The sequence below is a fragment of the Miscanthus floridulus genome, chromosome 18, assembly GCF_019320115.1.
Source record: "Miscanthus floridulus cultivar M001 chromosome 18, ASM1932011v1, whole genome shotgun sequence".
NCBI lineage: Eukaryota > Viridiplantae > Streptophyta > Magnoliopsida > Poales > Poaceae > Miscanthus > Miscanthus floridulus.
In genome coordinates, this window is record NC_089597.1 from 16,803,386 (window position 1) to 16,828,510 (window position 25,125).

The window sequence follows — 25,125 nt, forward strand, 5'->3', positions numbered from 1 at the left end:
GACAAGAATCAAGTGCTCTCTAGCTCAAATATGTAAGCTAGTGGTTCTCATGATCAAGATCAAGCTAGTGCAAGTAATGACAAAGTGCAAGATCAACAACAAGTAGCCAGTTCATCATCTCAACCAAGTGATCAATCAAATGCAAGCAATCAAGTGCAAGTGCTCCAACTAACTAATGTTGCAAGAGATCATCCATTGGACTCCATTATTGGTGATATCTTAAGAGGTATGCAAACAAGATCAAGATTGGCATCCTTTTGTGAATATTTATCATTTGTGTCATCCATTGAACCAAAAAAGATAGATGAAGCATTGAAGGATGTTGATTGGGTGAATGCTATGCATAAAGAGCTAGACAACTTTACAAGAAATCAAGTATAGGAGTTAGTTGAGAGGCCTAGGGATCATAATGTGATTAGAACCAAGTGGGTCTTTCGGAACAAGCAAGATCAAGATAGGATAGTTGTAAGGAACGAAGCAAGATTAGTGGCTCAAGGTTACACTCATGTTGAAGGTCTTGACTTTGGAGAAACATATGCCCTGGTTGCAAGATTGGAAGCAATTAGGATCTTGTTAGCCTATTCTTATGCCCACAACATCAAGTTGTACCAAATGAATGCGAAGAGTGCATTTCTCAATGGGTACATCAATGCGCTTGTGTATGTTAAGTAACCTCCCAGTTTTGAAGATGAGAAGAAGCCCAACCATATTTATAAGTTGAGAAAGACTTTGTATGGATTGAAGCAAGCACCTAGAGCATGGTATGAGAGATTGAGAGATTTCCTACTCTCTAAAGGGTTCATTATGGACAAGATTGGCACCACTCTCTTCACCAACAAGATTGGCAAGGACTTGTTTGTGTTGCAAATCTATGTTGATGACATTATCTTTGGATCAACCAATCAACATTTTTGTGAGGAGTTTGGAAAGATGATGGCAAGTGAGTTTGAGATGTCCATGATTGGAGAGCTTAGTTACTTTCTTGGTCTTTAAATCAAGCAAATAAAGAATGGCACATTTGTGAGTCAAGGCAAGTACATCAAATACATGCTCAAAAAGTTTAGAATGGATGATGCTAAAGCTATTAGTACACCAATAGGGACAAATAGAATCTTAGATAGTGATGCTAGTGGCAACATGGTGGATCAAAAGATATATCGGTCTATGATTAGAAGCCTACTCTATGTAACTACATCAAGGCTGGATGTGATGTTTAGTGTATGCATGTGTACTAGATTTCAAGCTTCACCAAGAGAAAGTTATTTGAAGGAAACCAAGAGAATATTGAGGTACTTGAAGCATACACAAAATATTGGATTGTGGTATCCCAAAGGAGCAAGATTTGAGTTAATTGGATATTCGGACTCCGATTATGCGGGATGCAAAGTTGAGAGAAAGAGCATATCAGGCACATGTCAACTATTGGAAAGATCACTTGTATCTTGGTCATCAAAGAAGCAAAATAGTATAGCACTTTCAACCATCGAAGCGAAGTACATTTCAGCTGGTAGTTGTTGTGTTCAATTACTTTGGATAAAGGCTACTTTGAGTGACTTTGGAATCAAATTCAAACAAGTGCCATTGCTATGTGAAAATGAGGTGTCGTGAGGCTCACCAACAATCCGGTTCAATATTCAAGAACAAAGCACATAGATATCCGTCATCATTTCATAAGAGATCACCAGCAAAAAAGAGATATTTGCATTGAGAGTGTGGGCACCAATGATCAACTTACCGATATCTTCACTAAGCTACTTGATGAGAAGAGGTTTTGCAAGCTAATGAATGAATTGAACATAATTGACTTCTCAAATATATGTTGATGCACCCCATTATATGACATGCCTCTCCTTCGAGCAAAGCAAGGTAAAGTTGATTGACATGTCATTCATTCATTGCTAAGGACTTGTTTAGTTCATCTAGTCATTCCTCATATATCTTGGGATCATTCATGAAAATCAAATGAATTTGATGCTTGTATGGTACCACTATTGCTTGTATGCTTGAAATGATCTAGTGGTAGCATATGACATGTTTGTGGGCTTGTGAACCTAGTGTTTGATCTAGAAAATGAGCTATAAGTGTTTAACTTAACATGGTGCATGATAACCCTTATTTGGAGGTGTGAAGAAGCTTGCCCTTGGATCAAACCGAGTTAAATATCTTTTACAAATGATCTAGACTGAACCAAATTAGGAAAATGATCCTCTCTTCATATGGTTTCACCCCAACCTATCTAAAATTTGAGCTTACCTTTTATGCTAATTGTTGACAAAGGAGGAGAGAATTCACAAAGATAGTAGATAGGGGGACCAAACAAATGAAATGACTTTGTAAGGGGATCAATTAAAAATTTGAAGCACACAAGTAGGGGGAGCAAGCTCATAAACTTGTATGTTGTATTTGTATGTGCATTACACATGTTTGCTTGCATGGCACAAGTTCTTAAATTCCCTATCTATGCTTTTGTGGTGTATGCTAGATTGTAGAAAACGATTGATGGAATAAAAATTAGCATGCATAGGATAGCTAGATATACCTTGATCTTTTACAAGTGGTACTAGAGTCTTGCTTCTAATGTTGATCTCATAAGGTATCTAGTTTATCTTTGCTTTTCAAGTGGTATCTAGCAAACCGTGGTGCTAAGGATGGTGTTTAAATGGCAACTCCGATCGGTATCACCCTTCAAAGGTCCATTCTTTACACCTTAGCATCATTTGGTAGCTATTACTCTCCCAAACTTCCAATCCATGCATATGTGCAAGCTTTCAAATCCAAACTCTTAGCACATATGTAGGAGGAGCTAATACTACCAATTTAGGTTGATGAAACTTGTCCATAACCTTTACACATGGTAATATGCTTGGACAAGCAACATGAATCCAAAAAGATTTTACTGAATATCTTTGTAAATAGGTTGTCATCAATTATCAAAAAGAGGGAGATTGAAAGCCGTAGTTTGGTTTTGGATAATTGATAAAACCTATGCACTAACCTTTGTCATGAGCTATGATATGAGCTAGGTTAGTGCAATCCAAGTATGGAGCATGGTGGCACTCAAGAGAAGGGGGTGATCACATGTGATGATGATCAAGTGCTCAACTTAGAAAAGAAGAAAAACAAAACCAAGAAAGAGAAGCTAGCGTTTGGGTACGATCGGACACGCAGGCCTCACGTCAGGTGGTGTGTGACGTACGGTGACATCAGCCTGGTTTGCGTGTGGAAAGGAGTGTATTGATCAGACACATGGGTGCGTCAGGTCCTCTATAACCGGACATGTCCGGTCGCTAATTTTCCGCTCTGGATCATCTTTGGAATTGACCGAACTCTGGTGGTGCGGCGACAGGTCGTTCTAGCAGCAAGTCCGGTCATCACTTAACTCGTGAAGCGTTGTGACTTGACCGTTGAAGATCTATGGTTGAGGTTTGAAGGGAGGCGACACATGGACGACTGTGGATGACTAGATGCTGGTGCGTGCGTCCGGTCATGATCCACCTATGCGTCCGGTCAAGCCAAGAAAACAAGGAGCAGAGGGCCAATGACTCTATTCGTTTGGGCTCCCTATTTAAGTGTCTTGGCCAGCTCTTGGCTCACTCTCTTGGCACTTTAACATACTTGACATCCTTGTGAGCCTAAGCAAAAACCTCACACTCATCTCCATCATTGATTCATCATCATAGTGAGATTGAGAGTAATTCCAAGTGCATTTGCTTGAGTGATTGCATCTAGTGGCACTTGGGGATCGTTGTGGCTATGGATTTCTTGTTTCTCTTAGTGGTTGCCGCCACCTAGACGGCTTGGAGCAGCGAAGGAGCTTTGGCACATGTTGGTGATTGTTTATAGCCAGCTCTGGTGATTGTGAGTGGTCTTGTTCCTTCCTCGGCAGAGAGTCGAAAGGTAACTCTAGTGGATTGCTTGTGTCATTGAGTTACCTAACTTGTGGGTAGGTTCTTGCGGTATCCAATTGTGTGGACAAGGTTCATGCAACACCTCTTAACCGCCGAACCACCAAGTGTTGGTTGACACAACGGGAACTAGCGTGCCGGTAAGCACGTGAACCTCGGGAGAAAAATCTTGTGTCTCTTGTGTGATTGGATTTCTCCTAGTGATTGGTTATGATCATATTGTGATTGGTCCATCCCTCGATGCAGCGGTATAATCACCTTGCTCACTCCTTTATATTCTAGCAAACTAGTTGTAGCAAGCTCTATAGTGTAGCTAGATTTGAGAGCTTGCTTTGTAGCTTAAGTTCATCTAGTAGAGCTCTTTAGTGTAGCAAGTTTGAGAGCTCCTAGTGAGTAGTAACATAGCCTCTTGTGTGCCTAGCGATCATAGTAACTAGAATTATTGGATAGGTGGCTTGCAACCCTTGTAGAGCTGGAGCAAGTTTGCATTTTGCCATTTGTCATACTAACCAAATTGCTCTAGTTGGTTTATCGATTTTTAAATAGGCTATTCACCCCCCTCTAGCCATATTAGGACCTTTCAAGTGTGTGTACATTGATTCGTCGTCTCTTGAGATCCAATCCACCACCAAATATTGAAATATAGCACTATCTCGACTCTCAGTCCTAACCAAGTCCTCCATGAGCAACATGTACATGTTAGGTTTCATGCACCAATAATATGAACCCAAAAGCTTAAGTCAATGGGAAGAGATGGACAATCCACTTATACTTCAACACTCACACTCAAACATGGAAATAAAGGAGCAGAGGACTTAAATGACGTCTCTGTCGAGACTCGGACTCAAGACATCTGGCTTTGATACCATGTTAGGTTTCATGCACCAATCAGATGAACCCAAAAGCTTAAACCATTAGAAAGAGGTGGGCAATCCACTTATACTTCAATATACAATACTTCATCACTTTATGTAAGTTTGTATATGGATCCAGATGTGCACGTGCATATATTGATTCATATTAGCTTGCTCCTTCTATTCTTCTCTAAAATCATGTTGTTAGTTTGACCATGCTTCATTGTTGATTATGTATTTTTTCCTTTCTCACCGATTATGAGTTGAATAGAGGTAGCAAATGAGCCAAGCCGAGCTTTTAGCTTGTTATGAGGATAAATACCAATAACAATATACATGGCTCATGTAGTCTTTATAGGTGTACCTATATTAGTGGACTTTAATTGTTTTCATTGTGCATTACTCTCAAGCACAATTTAGTTCATGTAGTCTTTATAAGTGTATCTATATTAGTAGGCTTTAACTATTTTTATTGTGCATTACTCTCTAGTCCAATTTTGAACAAAAGAGTAGCAAATAAAAAATCCATCTCAAGCCCAACTACCTGCCACCTCGCTTGTTTATGTCTCCCTCCTCGCCTTCCTCTCGTCTGTTTCCCACTGCTGACGTTGTCACCGCTTGGCTCACACCACTAACAATGACTCAATCTAGACCGATCCTCCCTCTTCACATACCAGGTCCTAGTTGGGCGGCAACAACCACTGCTACATCTGTCATCTTCACACCGTATGTGCACTCTCTCCCTTGCTCTCTCTGTCTATCTACAATGACTGGGTGGGCTACCGCCGCCACCACCCTACACTAGGTGCCAAGGCCTTCACCAATCTCTTCATTAGCGAAGAGGGCCCACCAAGTATTCCCACACCACACTCTCTTCCGTGTCTACTGTGTGAAACTGAGTTCTCAAATCCTTTTTTTTTTGAAATTGAGTTCTCAAACTCTAACCTCAAGCTATTTGGTTATTCGATACCTACCAATTTCTAACTTTTTGCAAAAAATAGTGTCTGATGCCCCTTTACTAGATCCACCCCTGCCTTCAGGTCTGAGCACCTTATGGTTGATGTTGCTGAGCCTGCATCTGCACATCATGTATCTGTAATCCTAGAAGAGCCAGAAGTTTCATCATCGAAAGGATTGCAGATACATCTCTCTTTATAATTCCAGATGTTGGCATTGATAAGTACTACCTAACCAGGACTACAGACATTGAGATCAAAAGGACTACAGATACATCTCTCTTTACAATCCAAGCCATCATTAATGTAGTAGTAATTTGATTTTACACACTCATTTTTTTTCAGAAAATCAACCGCCAATAGAAAAAATGTCCTTAATTTTTGGGTATAGAAAGCTCAAGCGTTGAACCCTCCCCACACACGCACCCACAAAACAAAAGAAAATCGCCAAGAAATGTGACGAGAAGAGAAAGAAACTTCTATGACGTACCTCGCCTGCCATCTCCACAAACCACCATTAAGGGCATGCCCAACAGAGAATAACAACATCGTAGTTACAGCCAACAAAGATAGAGAAAAATTGTAGCTACAAGTCTCCCATAGCAAAGACAACTTACTCATTTTAATAAGGTTCCATCGTCTGTACCTAAAGCTAAAAACTAACTTTTGCTTTACCTGGGGAATGTATGGCTAGGTTCTACATTTGTACAATGCACCTAGGTGTGAAGCTGTTTGCCTGCAAGGTATCCTTAGTCCCGAGACCCTCCAAGTCTATCAACTGATGATTTAGATACTGGAGGTTATGACCCCGTTTGGCTTGCTGAATTTTGACTGTAACTGGCTAAAAAATACTATTCTGGCTGAATTATTGTGAGAGAAAAACATTGTTCCGGCTGAAAAAAGAAGCCGAACAAACCAGATATAGGATAAGCCGAACGGGGCTACTAGAGTCTAGCGTTACGCAAAACCTAAGACACTACTCCCTCCATTCCAAAAACCGCAACTCTACGATTTAAATTATGTCCCAAAGAAATTACACATCTAGAATACAAACTAGGTGTCAAGTTATGGGACCCACTTGTAATAAGACCGTAAGATGTCTCCCACCATTGTTTCTTCTCCTATAAAAAAACAAAGTTGCATAACTTGAAGAAAAGAAATCAGCCGCAAGCCCTGCAAGGATGTAGTGCCCACCTTCTTCTAAAAGGCTCTGTCACAGTAGCACACCTTCTTTCAAAAGGCTACGTCACACTAGCACAGGCTAGTTTCCAGCATGACTGCACGAGGGAGCCATAGCAATACGGGGATGACTAAGTAAGACTGAGGATAAGGGTATTTTTGTAATTTGGTAGCTACATCAGTTTACGCATCTAGTCTTATAATTATAATTTTTTGTGGGATGGAGGGAGTAGATATCTACAATATCATTGGTCACTTGTGATATCAATGCCACCTCATCTAAATCCCAACCAAAATGTTTAACACTGTTCTTGAAAATGGCCATCACATGATACTTTGTATATTTAACGCAACTCCTTCACTCACTGAGTATTCAAAGAAGAAAGTTCTTTATATCGCTTTACATTTTCCTATCAAATTTGTCAAGACAAAAAATGTAATATTACCTAATAAAACACAAATGGTTGCTCCTTCATTCGTCTGTTATGACTTTGAGTCCATTGCATTTGTAATTTATTTACAGTCGAATCGGTGCCTATCCTCTTGGCATCAGATTCCCTCGTTGATGGGGGGCATCCTTGTATACCAGTTTAATACTTTATATAAAATTCACATCAGAAAATTCTTTAAAAAGAGATGAATCGTATCAGTTAACGACTTTACAGTTCACGCTTCACGGGGCATGTGCGGTCACTGGAATTGGAAGGAGCCCCTCGCAACAAACTACTCCTACGCATCTGATCTGACTGACCCCACCCGCTCGCCTCCCAACCACGCCTTCCAGCTCACCGCCCCACGACGACCACCTCGCCGGCGGCCGCAGCGGCGCCACGGTGCTCGGCTAGGGTTCCCGCGGCGCCTCCCCCCGCCCCCTAACGAAAGCGAGAGCGGGGCAACCGGGCCGCCCGGAGGGGCCAAGACGGAGATGGTGTTCGTGTGGCTCACCGCGTTCTTCCTCGTCGTCGCGCTCATTGTGCTCGTCATCTACCAGGTCAGCGCCGGTCCCCGTGCTCCGAAATAATCCCTAGCCGCGCTGGGCTCGGTAGGATCTTACTGTGGCCGATTCCCCGCCAAATTTGATGCGGCTCGTGCTGTGTTTCAAGGATTGGGTTCCGGATTCACACGTTGTTTCTCGGTCCAATCCTCAGTGATCTGGGGTCTAGAGCGAGTAGTTAATCCGAGAAATTTTAGGCCTGGAGGTGTCTATTTGTCTGGCTGGTGGAGAAGGACTCAGGATTTGGTTGCGATGCTGCGTTCTAGTGAATGTTTCAACTAGTTGGTGGTGGATGTGTAGTGTTTGATGCCCGATGCATTTTGTTTTGTTTTGTGCCTTTTATACATTGTAAATTTGTGACCTTTGCTAAGAATTCACACCAGGATCAAATTTACTTGTCTTTCTAGCCTCGCAGTTGCTACCTTTTGGAGGAATTTGGATGCTTTTCCCTCATATTTTAACTGATATAAGCATACTTGGCCTTAAACTGTTACTGATAATCTAGTTCTTCCGTTTCTCTTTGCAGCTGATGTGCTTGGCAGATCTAGAGTTTGACTATATCAACCCATTTGATTCATCCTCTCGAATAAATAAAGTCGTGATGCCGGAATTTGTGTTACAAGTGCTTCTCAGCGTACTGTTCCTCTTATCTGGCCATTGGGCGATGTTCTTACTTTCTCTCCCATTGGTGTACTACAATTATACGCTGTAAGTGTCGCTTGTCTTGTAACTACCTTTTAAAGCAACTAGGAATATGATCCTGTAGGCTCTTAACTAATTTGATGTCATGGGATTGGCAGTTTGTTGATTCTGCATTGTTGCTAAATTATTGATCTAATATGGATAGAGTAAACATGCAATTGAAAGTTGGAAAGTGTACTGTGCTGGCTACTCGTACTAAGAATCAAAAGAAAAGGAGGAAATATGTACTCGGAACTGAGTTTAACTGTTTTTGAGCTTTTGGGTCACAAATTGTTGGATTGAAATAATCATATGTTAAGGGCCTGTGTGTCTCCTGCTTTTAACTCTTTGTTTGGTACTTTACACACGACATACTGAATATGGTTACATGATTAATGGGGTATAATATATAGCAGATCTTTTTCTTATATTTTTCTAACACAAATGCTACTCATATATGCTCACAAGCTGGCTCGAATTGCTACAAACTTAACATCTCATCAGCATTGGACGTGTGTAGGGAGTAGGGACACAGTTTTACATAGTTAGTTAATTAATTATTCACTTCTGTTTAGGTGCTTTGTGTTGTTGTGCTGTTCTCGTTAAATTTACGCTGGGTGTGCTTGGTGAGTGATCGAATAGACAGTCTATGTCTACCTTTTTTTTAGTCAAGCAGACAAGGTTCTAAAACACATTAAACGAACAACCTATAAATATCACACAATTGGGTGAAACCAAAGTATATGCAAAACCATCTTGTTCTGTAAACTATTCAGGAAGCATAACTTGTATTCTAACTTAAAATAGAGTAGTTCATCTGAGAAGAAAAGAATACCTCTTTTGCAGCCAACATAAGGCCACAATCTGTACCCTTATCTTTTGCTGTCTCTGCTCATATGTGTTGTGTGACCTTGGTGGTTACATAAGTACTGATGAAGCTAATTTCTAATTTTATTGAACCAAATCACCATATTCTTAATACCAAACTTAGTTAGTGATCAGTATGGCACAGCTGTACACATGTTGATGTTAGTGAATATAAGTAAGAAGTACCTATTACAGGACATGGAACTTTAGAGGAGTTACACAGCTTCTAATTATGTCATTGAAATGTTGGTCAAAACATTCCTAGTCTTTCTGTTTTTTTCAATGTTGAAGGAAGAACGACGAGTGGCAGATATGACCTGACCGTTTTCTAAAATTGGTACCATTAGGTTTCTATAGCTGGTGGTTAAAGCTCAACCTTATCAGTTGATACTATAACCGGGAGCTGGCTGGATACCTTTCTTCTTCTGGCTGCTTTGGGTTATACCTTACCTTGCTAGACTTGTCAAGCTTAGAAAGTTCCTTTTTCATTCTCCTCAACCACATAAAAAGGAAATAACAACTGCAACAAACAGAGAGTACCATTTCAGTGGTTATTAACTTTGCTATCGTTACTGTAGTTTCTCCTCAATAATTTGCTATTTATGGCCACTAAGCTGTCCAGTTTCACTTTTCAGAACCTTTTCTTGTTCAGACAGTAACCATCAATTAGTTATTAATATTAAACTACTTGGAAAGTTGGAAACAAGCAACTCTAGTTTCCTTTCAGCACTGGTCATGGATAAGTTTATATGTTTTATGGCTTTTGTAGGTACCAGCGGCGGCAACATCTGGTAGATGTGACAGAGATATTTAATCAACTTGGCCGTGAGAAGAAGCGCCGCCTTTTTAAGATAGTTAGTCTCATAGTCCTCCTCTTCCTGTCCTTGTTCTGGTAAGTGCGCTATGGATACCTCGATTATTTGATAGTCACTGCAAGTCTGCATCTACCAAACGAGAAACTAATAATTGCCACTTGGTTGTTTGTCTCCAGGATGATCTGGACTGTATTGTCGGAGGAGGACGAGTAGGCTGACAAAATCCGGATGGTAGCTCACTCTGATCTTGCAATCTTTAGTTAGGTAACACCACACGAGAGTCGTCATGGCAAGCTGAACATATCTTAGCCTTATGACTTTCATATTGTTAACTAACTTTTGATGAAATCTATGGTTGAATGTAGACTATCTGGTTCAGTGTGAGGAACAAAAAGAAGCAACATGCCCCCCCAACAGTAAGATTGATGCGCCGGGCTGGTTATTGTTCAGTTTAGCAAAAGCTCCAACTGTTGTAGCGTGCACCATGTGTATCATGAGCCACTCCCGCAATTTGTTGAATTGGACTGCGCATCAGCTCTCACGGGGCAGAGAAATAGTTCCACAGATTTGTGCATAAGTTTGTGCTCTTTTTAATTTGCCTAAACCCTGCTAAGCTGCCACCATGTTTGATGGTTCGTCTTTTTTTCCTTTTGCTGGAGTTCCCTCGTATCTGATGTTACCCCTAATCATCATTAGCAGTGCATTTGCTGGTTAAATTGCCGGCTCTTGGAGTTTCCAGTGCATCTTGCTGGTACTGATGCAGCTCACCACCGGTGCTCTGTGAACAGTTGTGTTGGACCAGGAACTGCTGTTTGCTTGGCCGTAGGCCGTAGCATTTCTTACAACCATTGCAACCGCGGCAACTCAGACACCTGATCCACGCGGCTGCCATGAATAGGGTTCAAAACTGATGGAAACGGGCGGACAGTTTCTATATTTGTTTTGGCAGAAATAGGATCGGTCCCGAAGAGCTGGATTTGGAAACGGGATCAGAATTTCGGAGGTAAGGAAATGAACAAATATGTTTAAATCGGGATTAGATTACATGTTGAATTTATTGGCCCCGTTCGCTTGTCTTAAAAATGGCTTGTTCGGCTTCTTTTTTCAGTCGGAACAGTGTTTTTCTCTCACAACAATTCAGCCGGAACAGTGTTTTTCAGCCAGTTTCAGCCAAGTTTTAGACCAGCGAACGGGACCGCTCCATGCGCCTGTGTTTTTTTAAACCACAGGCCATCGGGTTTATTTGTTTTGAGCGTTTGGACGGACTGCTCTGCGCCCCGCTCGTGCCGTTGCTCCAGGGTGCACCGGCTGCTTAGTGGTCTCGGATCCATGGACGCAATGTAAGACAATATGTATGTACGGAGGCCGCATCGGAAGTTTAGAATATGGATACATGACATGCATGTATATCAGAAGAAGACATAATCGACATGCATGGAGAGCTGTGTTGAATGACCAAAAATAATAATAGACCATAGATATACGTGAGCCTGATCATATTGCGAGTTAACTTAGCATGATCAACATAAGTAGTAACCAGTTTCGTAGGGGCCCTGATGTATTAGAGCCACATATAAAATATTTGTGCGGCCGGGTTAATAATTTATTTTGCTTGATTAACTATAGTCAACACTGTGCCAAAATTTCATCATGCATTGTCTTTAATGGTAATGCTACGAAGCGGGTGTCTCCGCGCGCCCTGCCCGCTCTGCTCGTGCCCCGCCTGTCCGCGTCGTTGCTCGCTCCGGCCAGTGTAGATTCTGCCCCGGTAGTTGCGTGCCTCGCCTGCTACGGCTGTCTCACAGGGCCGCCTCCATTGCGCCAGTTCGACGCGCCGCCCGCCCATATTGCACTAAAAGTGTGATGAGGACATGAGCTCCATGCATACGACCATGCTTGGAGATAGAGGACGAGGAGATCAGCGAGGGTGTCCTAACCGAGAAGGAGGCCCGAAGCTCATCCGGTTCGAGTCACCAAGGTGGAGGCCCAAATCAAGTTCGAGCCCATCTCGGGTTCTAGGACCAGTTTGTCATAAAATTGGTCACACAGCCACGTCCGGGCTCCATTTTTGACGATCCACATATGGTTGGAAAGCTAATTAGATAAGGAAGTCAATGCAAGTGGTCTCACGTCAAAAGCCCTTCGGAATTAACGGGAATCATCGAAACAAGTCAGCGTCCAGAATCTGTCAGGGTGCTGCGACACCGTCTTTTGGTCCGTTGGGCCGTGTATCGTCTTAGATCCCATTAGGGGGCGCGTCCAGGGGTGATGTCCGGGACTCTATAATTAGCAGTCGTCGCTCTCTTTAGGGTTTGGGTTTTGTTTAGTTCTTGATTTCCTCGTAAAACAGACGTCGTTTTGCTGCAACTGTGCCGCCAAGGTCGCTTGCCGTGAACCAGGGCCCCGGTTCTTGATCTTGTTCGCCTGTGGCGATTAGTCCTTTCGAATAAAGATCTGAACTCCTTCTCGTTATCATAAGCCTCATATTTATTTGCAATTTCAGATTGCGTTCATCCCGTTCTTGCTTGTGTTCTCGATTCGCTTGCAAGAAAGCCTTCTCGGCGAGGTCAATCGTGTTCGCGTGGTTGATAACCAACGGAGCAGTGGTGTAACGGTTTCGAGGGTCCGAATCAGTTTTGGTTCGAAGCCTAGATCGTGAACGTCGAGTCTCCACCAATCGATGCTATCGTACCTATCGGAAGATTGGGCCTTGTCTACATCAAGTGGTATCAGAGACCTTGTTGCCCATTAGGTAGAACTTTGTTTTCCCTTGTAGATTGCTACTGTTTTTGCATTACCTATAGTCCACAAAAAGTCAAAAAAATTATACACTATCACATATCTCTAGTCCTATAGCCCCGCTGTGCCGTTGTAATTTTTTAATTTTAGTTTGCTTTATTGAACTGTTGTCCCTCACGGCGTCTTAGTGTTCGTTGTGTTCTGATCTTGTTCTGGATCTAGTGTCAAGTCTTGTTTCCTAGTGTGACTTGCATCATATTGATCTCCAATTTTTTTCCACCAAACCGTGCTTTGTTTGGTTGCCCTAGGCCCCTGTGCGTGGTGACGGTTTCAGGATAGAATCCTTGCGGGTCTGTAGTACGCCAGTGCAATTTCATGATTGAATCCTTGTCTAGCGGTGCATGGTTAAAGTAGTAGAACATCTGGACGTGTTGAGGCTAGTAAATCTTTTCCTTGTTTGCTCGTAGCTACAGAGAACTCCGATTCTTTTTGCTTTGTGTCAAAAGCCTGGAACCTATCTAACTACGTGAGTTGTCTTGTCTATATCTAGTTCACAAAGGAGCCATGTTGGAATTGGTTTGTGTTTGTGTTACTTTGGCTTGGCGCAATTTCCTTTGAGGCACAGTTATTAGCTATATGACATCCATCATATTTCGTGCCAAAGAAGTTTCGACAACCCACTTTTTTTGACAGACAAAAGAAAATTTGGGCTCTGTGGTACTCTGGCGTCATCGAGTTGTAACATCTCTTTTGCGGCACTTTCTGATAATATAAAACATAAAAAAACAAAAGAAAGGAAAAGGTAAAGAGGTGCAAAAAAGAAGAAGAAGGACAGAGCCACACAAAAAAAAAAGAGAAAAATAAAAAGTAAGTGAAAAAAAATTCAGAAGTGCTTGCATCCTTTTGAGTCGTTGTGCTAAGTTGTTTTGTTGCTTACTTGAACTAGGTCCAGGACGAGTTTAGGCCAACGACATAGACTAGCTTGAGACTACTTTTTAATCTTACAATTTCTAAATTAAATTATTGATATTCCTTGCTACTATATCGTGTCTGTCCAAGCTCCACTTTCTTTTAACCAAGTACAGGTTTATCTTACAATTGTTACACTCAAGCTATAACGGTATCACAGTCATCGACCAATTGCACCGTCTATTACTTTGGTAAGAACACTTGTAAGACCGTGGTAAGACGCTTGAGAGTGTGTGACTTTACTCCTTGACCACATCCTATAGTAGCTAATAGGAAAATACATACTTATGTGTTTTCTTGTTTGATGCTAACAATGACAGGTTACAACACGTACCGATATGAGACATCAATGATGTATGAGCCACGCACTATTGCTGCTACACCTCCTCCCGTAGGTCAATCTATTCTTTCTTCCCGGCCTACTTATGATGGTATTGTTTCCCGGCCTACTTATGATGGTATTGGTGCTGATGAGTACATTGAGTGGGAAACTAAAATAGATAATATTTTTGCACAAAGTTATATGTGCGAACGGAGGAAAATTAAAAATGCAACTAGTGTTTTGAGACAATCTGCATCAACTTGGTGGGAGTCTTTAAGTTTTTCAGATAAACCTCACACATGGAATGATATGAAAATCTTATGAGAGAAAATTTTGTTAATCCATTTTTTGTAATTAATTCAAATGATGAGGTGCATCAACTAGATCAATCTCTTGTTATTCCTCCTGCTATGTCTAACCTTTTGCAGGACAATATACAAAAAAGCGAGGATGACGTGACAGAAAATGAGATGCTCACAGCCTCATGTGAAAATTCAGAACCATCAATTATTACTCCTGCTGAACATGAGAGCAAAGGTAATGCCCTCGGTGTTATATTATACTGTTTTTGCTAAAACACTGCATGAGCATCCTACTTATGTGCAAATGTGTATAACATAAAGTATAAATCAATGTACGGTACTGGAAACGTTTATCCAAAAAAAGAAACAAATGTTACATTTCATGTCGCTTTACATCGTTTAGTATTCTAAGCAAATTTTTTATCGAATAAAAATGTTGTAGAACGTTTATGCGAACTTTAATAAAGTTTATAGTACTAAGTCATTAGGCGACGATGAAGTATGTGCGGTCGAGGACGAGGTTCGCTAGCGAGTATATCAAGTAGGTCGGAATTGGAATTGGACGCGAAACCGTTCGAAGTCAAAGTCATTTCGCGTAAGTTGAAAATGGGTCGACGAAGCCATGTTTGACAATTTTTGTAGAGAGACCGGCTTAAGAAGTAGCATGATGTCGTGGCATAGGTCGATAGCTCTACGTACCACTAGAGTATAGAAGAAGTGGTTTGGCGTTTGACCTTTGGGTAGGGTTTTGCGACAGCTTTAAAAAGCTTGCATGTCACCTATTTTGCACAGAGCCAGTGCTGGCTGCGGTCATCGCCGCTGCTGGCTCGCCCAACGCGCGCCGAAGCGCCGGCCGCGTCCTCACTGCCGCCCTGTGCAAGCACATCGTGCACATGGTCCATGCGCTACTGCCTCGGTTGCCTACTACCACGCGCTGGCGCGCGGTTCACATCACCGTGGCTGACGCGCTGTGTCCGGGACGTCGCCCGCGCCCTGCCCTGCACTGGCCGGATGTGCGCGGGGTCCCGTGCTGTTGCTTGGGCGGACGTATCTGCCCAGCACTCACCATGCACGCACGCAAGCGCACTACGTCTGGGTCCTGGCAGCTCTGCCTCGCCGTCGCGTCGCACGGTACCCTGGTCGCGCTGCGCGTCGTCCATCGCCACCGCACAACACTGCTCCCATTGACCAGCCATAGCTGCGTGCGTGGGACGGCCGCCTGCTCCACCATCACTTCGACGTCATGTTGCGCTATTGCTTCCCTTGTCCGGCGCCGTCCGCTGTGACGCGGTACCAAGCTTCGTCGGCTGCGAGTTTGGCCGTGCGGACAGCCGCCTGGAGCACGCCTCATTGTTCCCCATCATTTGTGTGCACTTGTACTTTGCATTGACGACCACGACTGTGCCGAGCCAAGCCGTGCCAAACCCCCTGTCTCCACTGTTGCCATGGCCGGCGGGACCGTTTCCTTCGATTCGTCGTGGTGACAGTACCATGATTCAATTAGTCACGTCCTCAGCTCCGCTAGGTAGCCGGCCACCCAAATGACCCCACCGCGCTGCTTGTGTTGCCGCACAGTATCCCAATTTGGGGTTGCCACTCCGCCGGGTCCTTAAGACCGGATGGGTCAGCGCCGTCGGCAACCCACGGACCCTAAGCACCTCATAGCAATTACTTGTACCACTGACCTCATCTTTCCCTCCTAAGCACCCTACACACCTCGGTTCTAGCGTTACCGTAACCTAGCCTTCACTGACGCGGTCGTGCCATCATCGTGCACCGTCGCATCGCTAGTGCGCATGCGGCCAGCTTGGCTCAGGCCATCTCCAGCCGAACCGATGCCTCGACTGTCTCCGTGGGTAATCCCTTGAGCTCACTAGCTAACTCGTTTGCTCTGTTTTCGCTGTCGCTCACCGGAACGCCCTGCCATGGCTGCAGATTACCCGCCATCGTGGTCCGACCTCGCTACAGTGTCCCGGTTCATGATTCCACAGCCCGGCACTTTGTGTTCGCTCCTAGGTAAGGGTCGACTCTGTAGTTAGGTCGGGGAAGGGCTGATGCGGCCTACACAGCCGCCGGTGCCAGCGCCGCCGCGCCAGTGCGCGCGTAGGTGCCGTGGGGGTGTCGCTGATGTAAAAATAGAATATTCCAAGGGCGTAACCATAAAATCGTAGACTAGCAGAATAGTGCCTTAGAGCTCATGGGGAATACAGAGTAGTCCGAGGGGGTTTCTGCATTTTGACCGACGCGCGTGGGTCCTTCCCGCCGTGGGCCGTCGTCCGGCTAGGCCACGCCCGCGCGTGGGCCGCACTACGCGCACGCATCGCACCGTTGTGGGCCAAGCCGTGCGAGTTGGGCCGCGAGTTAGAAATTAGTTTCTTCAATTTCCAGTGAAGTAGAAATGCTTATTTAATTTAGTTATGAGCTAAACTTTGATAATTTGTAGTAAATTCTGTAGATGTCCAAAAATAGTAAAACCAAGTTTGTTAGGTTCGTAAAATTACCATCTACCTGTTAGTGCAGTTATATTACAGTTATTCATGATAATGGTAGGTTCATAAATTCAAACTAGATGGCTTAGTATTATGTAGATTAATAATTATAGGAATTTTTGTGGTAGATTGGGGATGGATATAGCTATAAAAATTTTACAGTAGGCTCACTAGGTTATTAGGTACTTGCTGTAAATTTTGTAGCCTTAGAATGTGTTGCAAAATAGAATAGCTATTACCCTTATTTTATCGTATATAGCATAGATCAGCGTTAGGAGTAAGAATATATGTAGTTGTTATAATATTGTATGCCATACGTCAAATTGGTTATCGGCAACGATAGATAGCTTAATACTGTGGTCAGTAGCACTATCTTAGTGGTTAAACAGATGTACCTTTATTTTAAGAGTTGCTGTTGCTATATTACTAAGCATTGTATCATCATTTTATGCATGTAGATCACGAGCTAGTAGATTTCATGCCTGTCGACGAGTAGGTGTACGACGAGGTGATTGAGGAGTATGAGGAGGAGATCCTCGTGTAGGAGGGAGCCCCGAAGCCTGTTGGTGCTGACTTTATTGACCCGTCGCCTGCCCAAGGCAAGCTCCGGTGCATAACCCCTATTTTAATGATCACTGAATATATATATGTGATGTGCATTTAAGTTATAGGTATTTTATGAAAACTACATGCATAAATATATCTATCCATGAGTCCTACTAGTACAGGTCGAGTAGCTGCTATGCTCAGGATATCTGTAGCGCGAGTAACCTGCCGTTACTCGCAAATAGGTGATAAAATATAATCACTCATGATAAAATAGTGAAAAGAAAAATGATGACCGGGTAGGGATATGGTTTGGGTACTGGTGGGGTGTAAGGGGTTGTGTCCTACAGCCAACATTGTGGCAGAACCTCCTAAGTTATAGGGCCCACATGCACCTGTCACTGTCCGACGACCTTTGACATCTATGCATATGTTTTCATGAACTTAAAAAGACTATCGAGTGTCCTCGGGGAACCCCGAATCATCCATGATTTCCGAGCAGGATCACATTACAGAGTCATTGCAGTATTACAACATTTATTCAAATATCAAAACCAGAGTAAAAACAGCGGAAGTCTTACGGTAATATAGTTTACAAACTAGTTGTTTCAAACCTTACAAACTAAGTTCGATAATTATTACAAACCATAGTAGTAGTGGAGTGGCATAACTAACATATACTTAACACACAAATTAAGCATCCTGCCCAAGGATCACACATTTACTTCTCATCGTCAGAACAAACGATAGTCATGCAGCACGATCCAAAACAGATGTGCTCATGAGGCTCACCTGCAACAAGGGTCAACGAACCCTGAGTACAAAAGTACTCAACAAGACTTATCTAAAATAATAACTGATAAACTCAGTAATATAGGCTCAGGGATTCAAGGTATAGCTATAACAATGATCAAAGTTCTTTTGCGTAAAAGCTCTTTTAATAAAATTCTTTATATAGAAGACTTCTTTAAGAATTATATACAAAACTGACATGATCCGCACTGAGATCATGAAACTTCATATCCAACACTTTCACAAGCCTTATTCAAGTTCTAGTTATTAATACTACGATGATGAACAATGAGTTGAGTCTCCATAACCGAGGAGCAACGACGATTCGAACCGATTAAACCCAGCTGGGGATTCCAGACCACACGACATATGCAGGTCCCCGACCTACATATACCAACCTACCCTCGGATCCTCTAAAACAAGAACGGGTCCGCACCACCCGAGAATATAGTACTCCACCATTTCAACCCATGGCCACGTGGGTACACGCTATTCCCGCCATCTCTCCACTCCCAGTGCGCGAGTAGCCATTCTCGTAATAGAATTGCCAAGTTCAGGCTTACCAGAGTATGTGGTTAGTACTATAAATTCTCACCTCATGCAATTCAACAACGGACGTGCCTTAATCGACACAGGCGGAAAGAACCCGCTCACAAGGCCTCCATGTCTTATGGCTCACACACACCGAGTCCGCCCGGTCTAGATTTATTACTCCACATTCCCATATCACATGCTATCATAATTAACCAATGTTCCATTTAAAACTTACAGGTGGCAGGTAGTCACCCGACTTTCATCGTTCTACGCATAGCTAAGCAAAACTAGGCATATACGAGTTTAAAACTGGTAATATGGTAAATATGGAATAACAAGGGTGGTAATGCACCAATTAGGCTTTTACTCAACTCCTAATCACTTAATACAGTAACGGAAAGCAAAAGCGAAATTAATTTATAAAACACAAGGTAGGGTTGTATGCATCCGGGGCTTGCCTTCGTTGACGGAAAAATCCGGTTTCTATGACGTTTCACAAGTATTCGATCCGACCTCAACAGACGGATTAACTTCCTCAATCACTTGATTAACTACCATGTGTTCACCTTTGTTCACTACACGTAATAACAATGCCATGTTTAACATGATGCAAAATACGAAACATGATGCTCGATGGTGGATACAAAATTAACAATTTAAATACAACTTTCCTTCGCGGTACAGTTGCAAGTCAAACAACTAAATCTTTTTTATAACACATACACCAATTGCCAAGGATCATCATCAACTAATGACCCAAGGGCATTACTCAATCCAAAAGTCCAAACAAAAACCTAAATCATTAAAGGTTACTATTCGCTTTTATGAATTAATTATTTAATTCAAAATTATGAAATAAATCAACTTATTCTAATTGAGCTCAAAATTTTAGTACATGTTCATTACATGATAACTAAGTGGTAAAACAAATTTCATAATTTTTGGATAAATAAATAAGCCTAGAAAAATCATGGAAATCTATTTATTAATAAATTGAGTAATTTTTATCACATTCAAAAAGTACAAAAAAACATTATTTCATATTTTTCTTAAATACTTTACATCACATAGAAGTCACACAAAAATTTTCATAATTTTTGGAGCTCTAAATAAATCTACACAAAAATAACAAAAATAGACACTATTCATTTCAATCTGAAAATAGAAAAATCCATTTGAACGCTGAGTCACTGACACCTGGGTCCCACTTGTCATCTTCAACCTCCGACGTTGACCACGACAGCGACGGCTCTGACCAGCGATTTCTTGCCGACGGTGAGACCAACGGTGACGGCCAACGTACTAAAATGATCACCAAGACTAGGCGCATCGATTGACATCCCTAGGAGCACTGATTACGACCCTATACTAGCTCGTCGTCGGCCATGGCGGACGTGGTGGCACGGCAGCGCTACGCCGGCAACTACAGACCGGTAGAGCTCAAACAAGGGATCCAGGAAGCACCAGTGGCTCACCCCGAACACGTTGAAGCAAGGAGCGAGGTCGGAGAAGCAACGGAGAGGCGTGACGACGATCACGGTGATCACGGCGGAGCAAAACGTCGTCGGCGATGGTGTACCGGCGACTGCAGTGGTCAAAATGAGCAACCAGCTATGGATTAAGTACTACATCATCGAGACAAAACAGAATCAGCCAAAACCAGGGACGGAGATGCACCGTGGAGCTCTGGCCGCGGCGAATCGCGCTCGGCAGAGGAGTTGCCGGTCGCGAGGAAGAAGGGCGTGCAACGCGAGTTTCCGGTGAAGACAAGCCACAAGAACTAGTTTGCTAGATGCACAAGGAACTAGCGGAGCTGGAACACGCTTTGTTGCGATGGCGTGGGCGCTGGTTCGACGGCAAAAGCTCAACGGAGCTGCGACGATGGTGACTGGAAAATAGAGGAAAGGGGCGGGGGCAAACGGCGATGGCTCTGGTTATAAAGGATGGCCAGGAAGCTGAAGGAAGCGATGCAGGAGACGTTTCCATGCCAGCGCGAAGCCGAGGACGTCCACGCGTGCGCCTGGAAGCGAACCGAAGGTCGCCGGCGGTGTAGCTACGGCGGTGAACACTATTCACAGTATTTACAAGTTTGCCATTCGCCAAAATTCACAAATTACTCCCAAATTTTCATAACAACTCAAAAATCTCCAAAAATAAAAGTTGTTCAAAATCAAAAGTTCTACAACTTTGCTTTTATAACCATCTCCTAATTCGGTCTAGATTTTGAAATGAACTTTTGAATTTGAATCAGGAAATTTAACAAATTACGCCTTTTTGATTTACTCAAAAATTTTCTAAACAACTTGAAAAACTCCAAAGATAAACTTTGCTTAACTTGTCAAGCACTACACTTTTGCTTTAAGGCTCAACCCCAAAATATACTTAGATTTTGAAATAGATTCTCAGGGTAGGGTTTAAATACTGAAAAGCGGGGTTTTCTCGAAAAATTCAAAACCCAGACAAACTTTGAACTTGAGTCAAACAATACAATTCAACATTCATTACATAATTGTAAACTTGTTTTAGTAAATGCACATCAAAGTTTTCACCAAATGCCAAATGCTTTGCAATGCATATGATGACATATCAGATTTTAACATTTAAACACCTGAGGTGTTACAATCCTTCCCCCTAAAAGAAATCTCGCCCCAAGATTCAAAGCCATAGGGTAAGTAATGGAAAAGGAAATATGTCGCGAGAACACATACAAACTCTATCCATAAAACAGCTGAGGTCCCTTTACAAAACACAATTTGTACTACCAAACTCAACTAACATTACTTTATTCTATATTGACGCTAGAAATTCTGGAAACTTTTCTAACAAGTAATCTTCTGATTCCCAAGTAGCTTCCTCTGCTGAATGTTGATTCCATTGTATTTTATAGAACTTGATTGTCCGTCTTCGAGTAACACGATCTTTCTGATCTAACACTCGGATAGGATATTCAGAATAAGTTAAATCAGGTTCTAGTTCCACTCCTTCAACTTCAACATTCTGTTCAGGCACTCGGAGACACTTTTTCAATTGAGAAACATGGAACACATCATGCATAGCTGCGAGATGTTTAGGTAATTTCAAGCGATATGCCACTTTTCCATACCTCTCCAAAATTTGATATGGTCCAATGTATCGGGGTGCTAACTTTCCTTTAACACCAAAATGGTTAACTCCCTTCATTGGTGATACTTTCAGATATACAAAATCTCCTTTGTTAAATACCAATGGTCTCCGTCTTCTATCCATATAACTCTTTTGGTGGGACTAAGCTATTTTCAAATTACTCTGTATTTGCCTAACCTTGTCTTCTGTTTCTTTCACAAGGTCAACTCCAAAGAATCTTCTTTCTCTAGGCTCAGACCAACTCAATGATGTTCTGCATCTACGACCATAGAGTGCTTCAAATGGAGCCATTCTAATGCTTTTCTGATAACTATTATTATATGAGAACTCATCCAAAGGTAAGCATTCATCCCACTTATTGAAATAGTTAAGGACACAACACCTTAACATATCTTCAAGTACTTGATTAACTCTTTTAGTTTGTCCATCAGTCTATGGATGATAAGCTGTACTATATAGAAGTTTGGTACCCAATGAAGAATGCAATTGTTTCCAAAAGTTGGAGACAAACTGTGTACCCCTATCTGACACAATAGTCTTGGGTACTCCATGGAGACTCATGATTCTTGCTAAATATATCTTGGCATATTAGATCGTAGGATATATTGTCTTGACTGGAAGAAAATGTGCTGACTTAGTGAGTCAATCTATAATAACCCATACTGAGTCAAATCCCTTTGATGTCTTGGGTAGACCAACAATAAAGTCCATACTTATGTCCTCCCACTTCCAAGATGGAATAGGTAATGGTTGTAACTCACCAGCAGACCTCAAATGTATAGCTTTCACCTTTTTACAAGTATCACACTTTGCTATGTATCTAGCAATCTCTATTTTCATTTTAGTCCACCAGAATCTTTGCTTCAAGTCATGGTACATCTTGTTACTTTCTAGATGGATTGATAACCTAGTAGCATGTGTCTCATCTAGAATTGACTGCCGCAATTCAGGAACTTTTGGTACCACCAGGCGATCCTTGAACCATAACACATCTTCATCATCTATGCTAAAGCATTCCGCCTTTCCATTCTTGACTCTTTCCTTGATATGGGCTATACCCTTGTTTTCCTTCTGAGCAGCAATAACTTGATCTCAAATAGTGGCTTCAACAATTACGTTGGTCAAACTTCCTTGTTGAATTACTTCTACATTCAACCTTTCCATTTCTTGACATAAATTCAAACCCATTGTTCTCACTGTTAGACAATTGCAATAACTTTTACGACTGAGGGCATCTGCAACTACATTTGCTTTATCAGGGTGATAATGTACTTCCAAACCATAATCCTTAATCAGTTCTAACCATCTTCTTTGTCGCATGTTTAACTCTGACTGAGTGAAGATATACTTTAAGCTTTTGTGGTCTGTAGACATATGACACGTATTACCAAGCAGGTAATGCTGCCAAATCTTCAGAGCATGAACCACAGCTGCTAACTCCAAATCATGAGTCGGATAGTGTTCTTCATGTTGCTTAAGTTGCCTAGATGCATAGGCAATGACTCAGCCTTCTTGCATCAACACACATCCAATACCAATACCGGAAGCATCACAATAAACATCAAACGGCTTTTCGATATCAGGTTGGGCTAATACTGGTGCAGTGGTTAACAGTCTCTTCAAAGTCTGGAAAGCCTCCTCACAATCTGATGACCAGACAAACTTAACTTGGTTCTTCAACAATTCAGTTATGGACTTTGATATTTTTGAGAAATCTGGAATAAACCGACGGTAATACCCCGCCAATCCCAGAAAACTCCGAACTTGATGAACTGTGGCTGGCGGTTTCCAATCAAGCACATCTTTCACTTTGCTAGGATCAACTGCAACTCCTTCGGCTGACAAGACATGTCCAAGAAATTGCACTTCCTTAAGCCAAAAATCACACTTGCTGAACTTGGCATATAGTTGATGTTCTCTCAAGCGGGTTAGAACAATTCTAAGATGTTCCGCATGTTCTTTCTTATTCTTGCAATATACTAAAATATCATCAATAAACACCACTACAAACTTGTCTAGCTCAGGCATGAATACTGAGTTCATTAGATACATGAAATGAGCTGGAGCATTTGTCAAACCAAAAGACATTACCAAGTATTCATATAATCCATATCTTGTGATAAATGCCGTTTTGGGAATATCTTCAGGCTTTATCTTGATTTGGTGATATCCTGATCTCAAATCTATTTTGGAGAAAACTTTGGCTCCAGCCAATTGATCAAAAAGCAAATCTATCCGAGGTAATGGATACTTATTCTTGATGGTCACTTCATTCAATGGATGATAGTCAACACATAACCTCAGAGTCTCATCTTTCTTTTTCACAAAAATTGCCGGATATCCCCAAGGTGAGGAACTAGGTTGGATAAACCCTTTTGTCAATCAATTCTTGTAACTAAGTTTTCAACTCGGCCAATTCCTTAGGTGGCATCCTATAAGCTCTCCGAGAAATCAGAGCTGTTCCAGGTTGTAACTCTATATTGAACTGTACCTCCCTATCGGGTGGTAAATCAGGTAAATCTTCAGGAAACACATCTGGAAATTCACACACTACCAGAATATCTCTAATATCTTTAACAGCAGTTGTACAAATCTTGCCCACTGATCTTCTTAGGGTTGGAAGTTGGATGAGAAGTTGAGAATTACTATCAGGCAAACTCACTCTTAATGTCCTATTCAAAATATCTATAACAGCCTTATGCTGACACATCCAATTCATTCCCAAGATTACATCTATATCCTGATCTTTAAGGATAATCATGGTAGTGGGAAAAATATGCCCACCCAGGTTTACAGGTACCTAATATACCATTTCCTTAGTACATAGACGTCCCCCAGGCGACTGTATAAAGAAACTTTCCTTTGTTGCCCCAATGGAAATTTCATGCTTCACGACAAATGTTCTATTGATGAATGAATACGATGCGCCAGAATTAAAAAGTATAACTGTAGGGTGATTGGCAATAGGAAACATACCCATCATCACTGGCTCCCCTTCCGGAATTTCTCTAGCTTGAATATAGAACACCCGTCCTGTCTTTCTCTCATCTTTGCCCTT

General features: G+C 42.1%; 1 protein-coding gene across 1 annotated transcript; it reads left to right on the forward strand.

Moving 5' to 3' along the window:
• Nucleotides 1-7,577: 7,577 nt before the first annotated feature.
• On the forward strand, nt 7,578-11,254 carry LOC136522075 (protein cornichon homolog 1-like). The gene is made up of 5 exons (XM_066515862.1): nt 7,578-7,885; nt 8,415-8,596; nt 10,206-10,328; nt 10,428-10,515; nt 10,617-11,254. The coding sequence occupies exons 1-4, from the start codon at nt 7,820-7,822 to the stop codon at nt 10,462-10,464; spliced, it is 408 nt and encodes a 135-aa protein (XP_066371959.1). The 5' UTR covers nt 7,578-7,819; the 3' UTR covers nt 10,465-10,515; nt 10,617-11,254.
• Nucleotides 11,255-25,125: the final 13,871 nt, after the last annotated feature.

Coding starts and splice junctions, on each gene's coding strand:
- LOC136522075 (XM_066515862.1), top strand. CDS start 7,820: ATGGTGTTCGTGTGGCTCACCGCGTTCTTCCTCGTCGTCGCGCTCATT. Junction 7,886..8,414: donor TTGTGCTCGTCATCTACCAG/GTCAGCGCCGGT, acceptor TTCTCTTTGCAG/CTGATGTGCTTGGCAGATCT. Junction 8,597..10,205: donor GTGTACTACAATTATACGCT/GTAAGTGTCGCT, acceptor TGGCTTTTGTAG/GTACCAGCGGCGGCAACATC.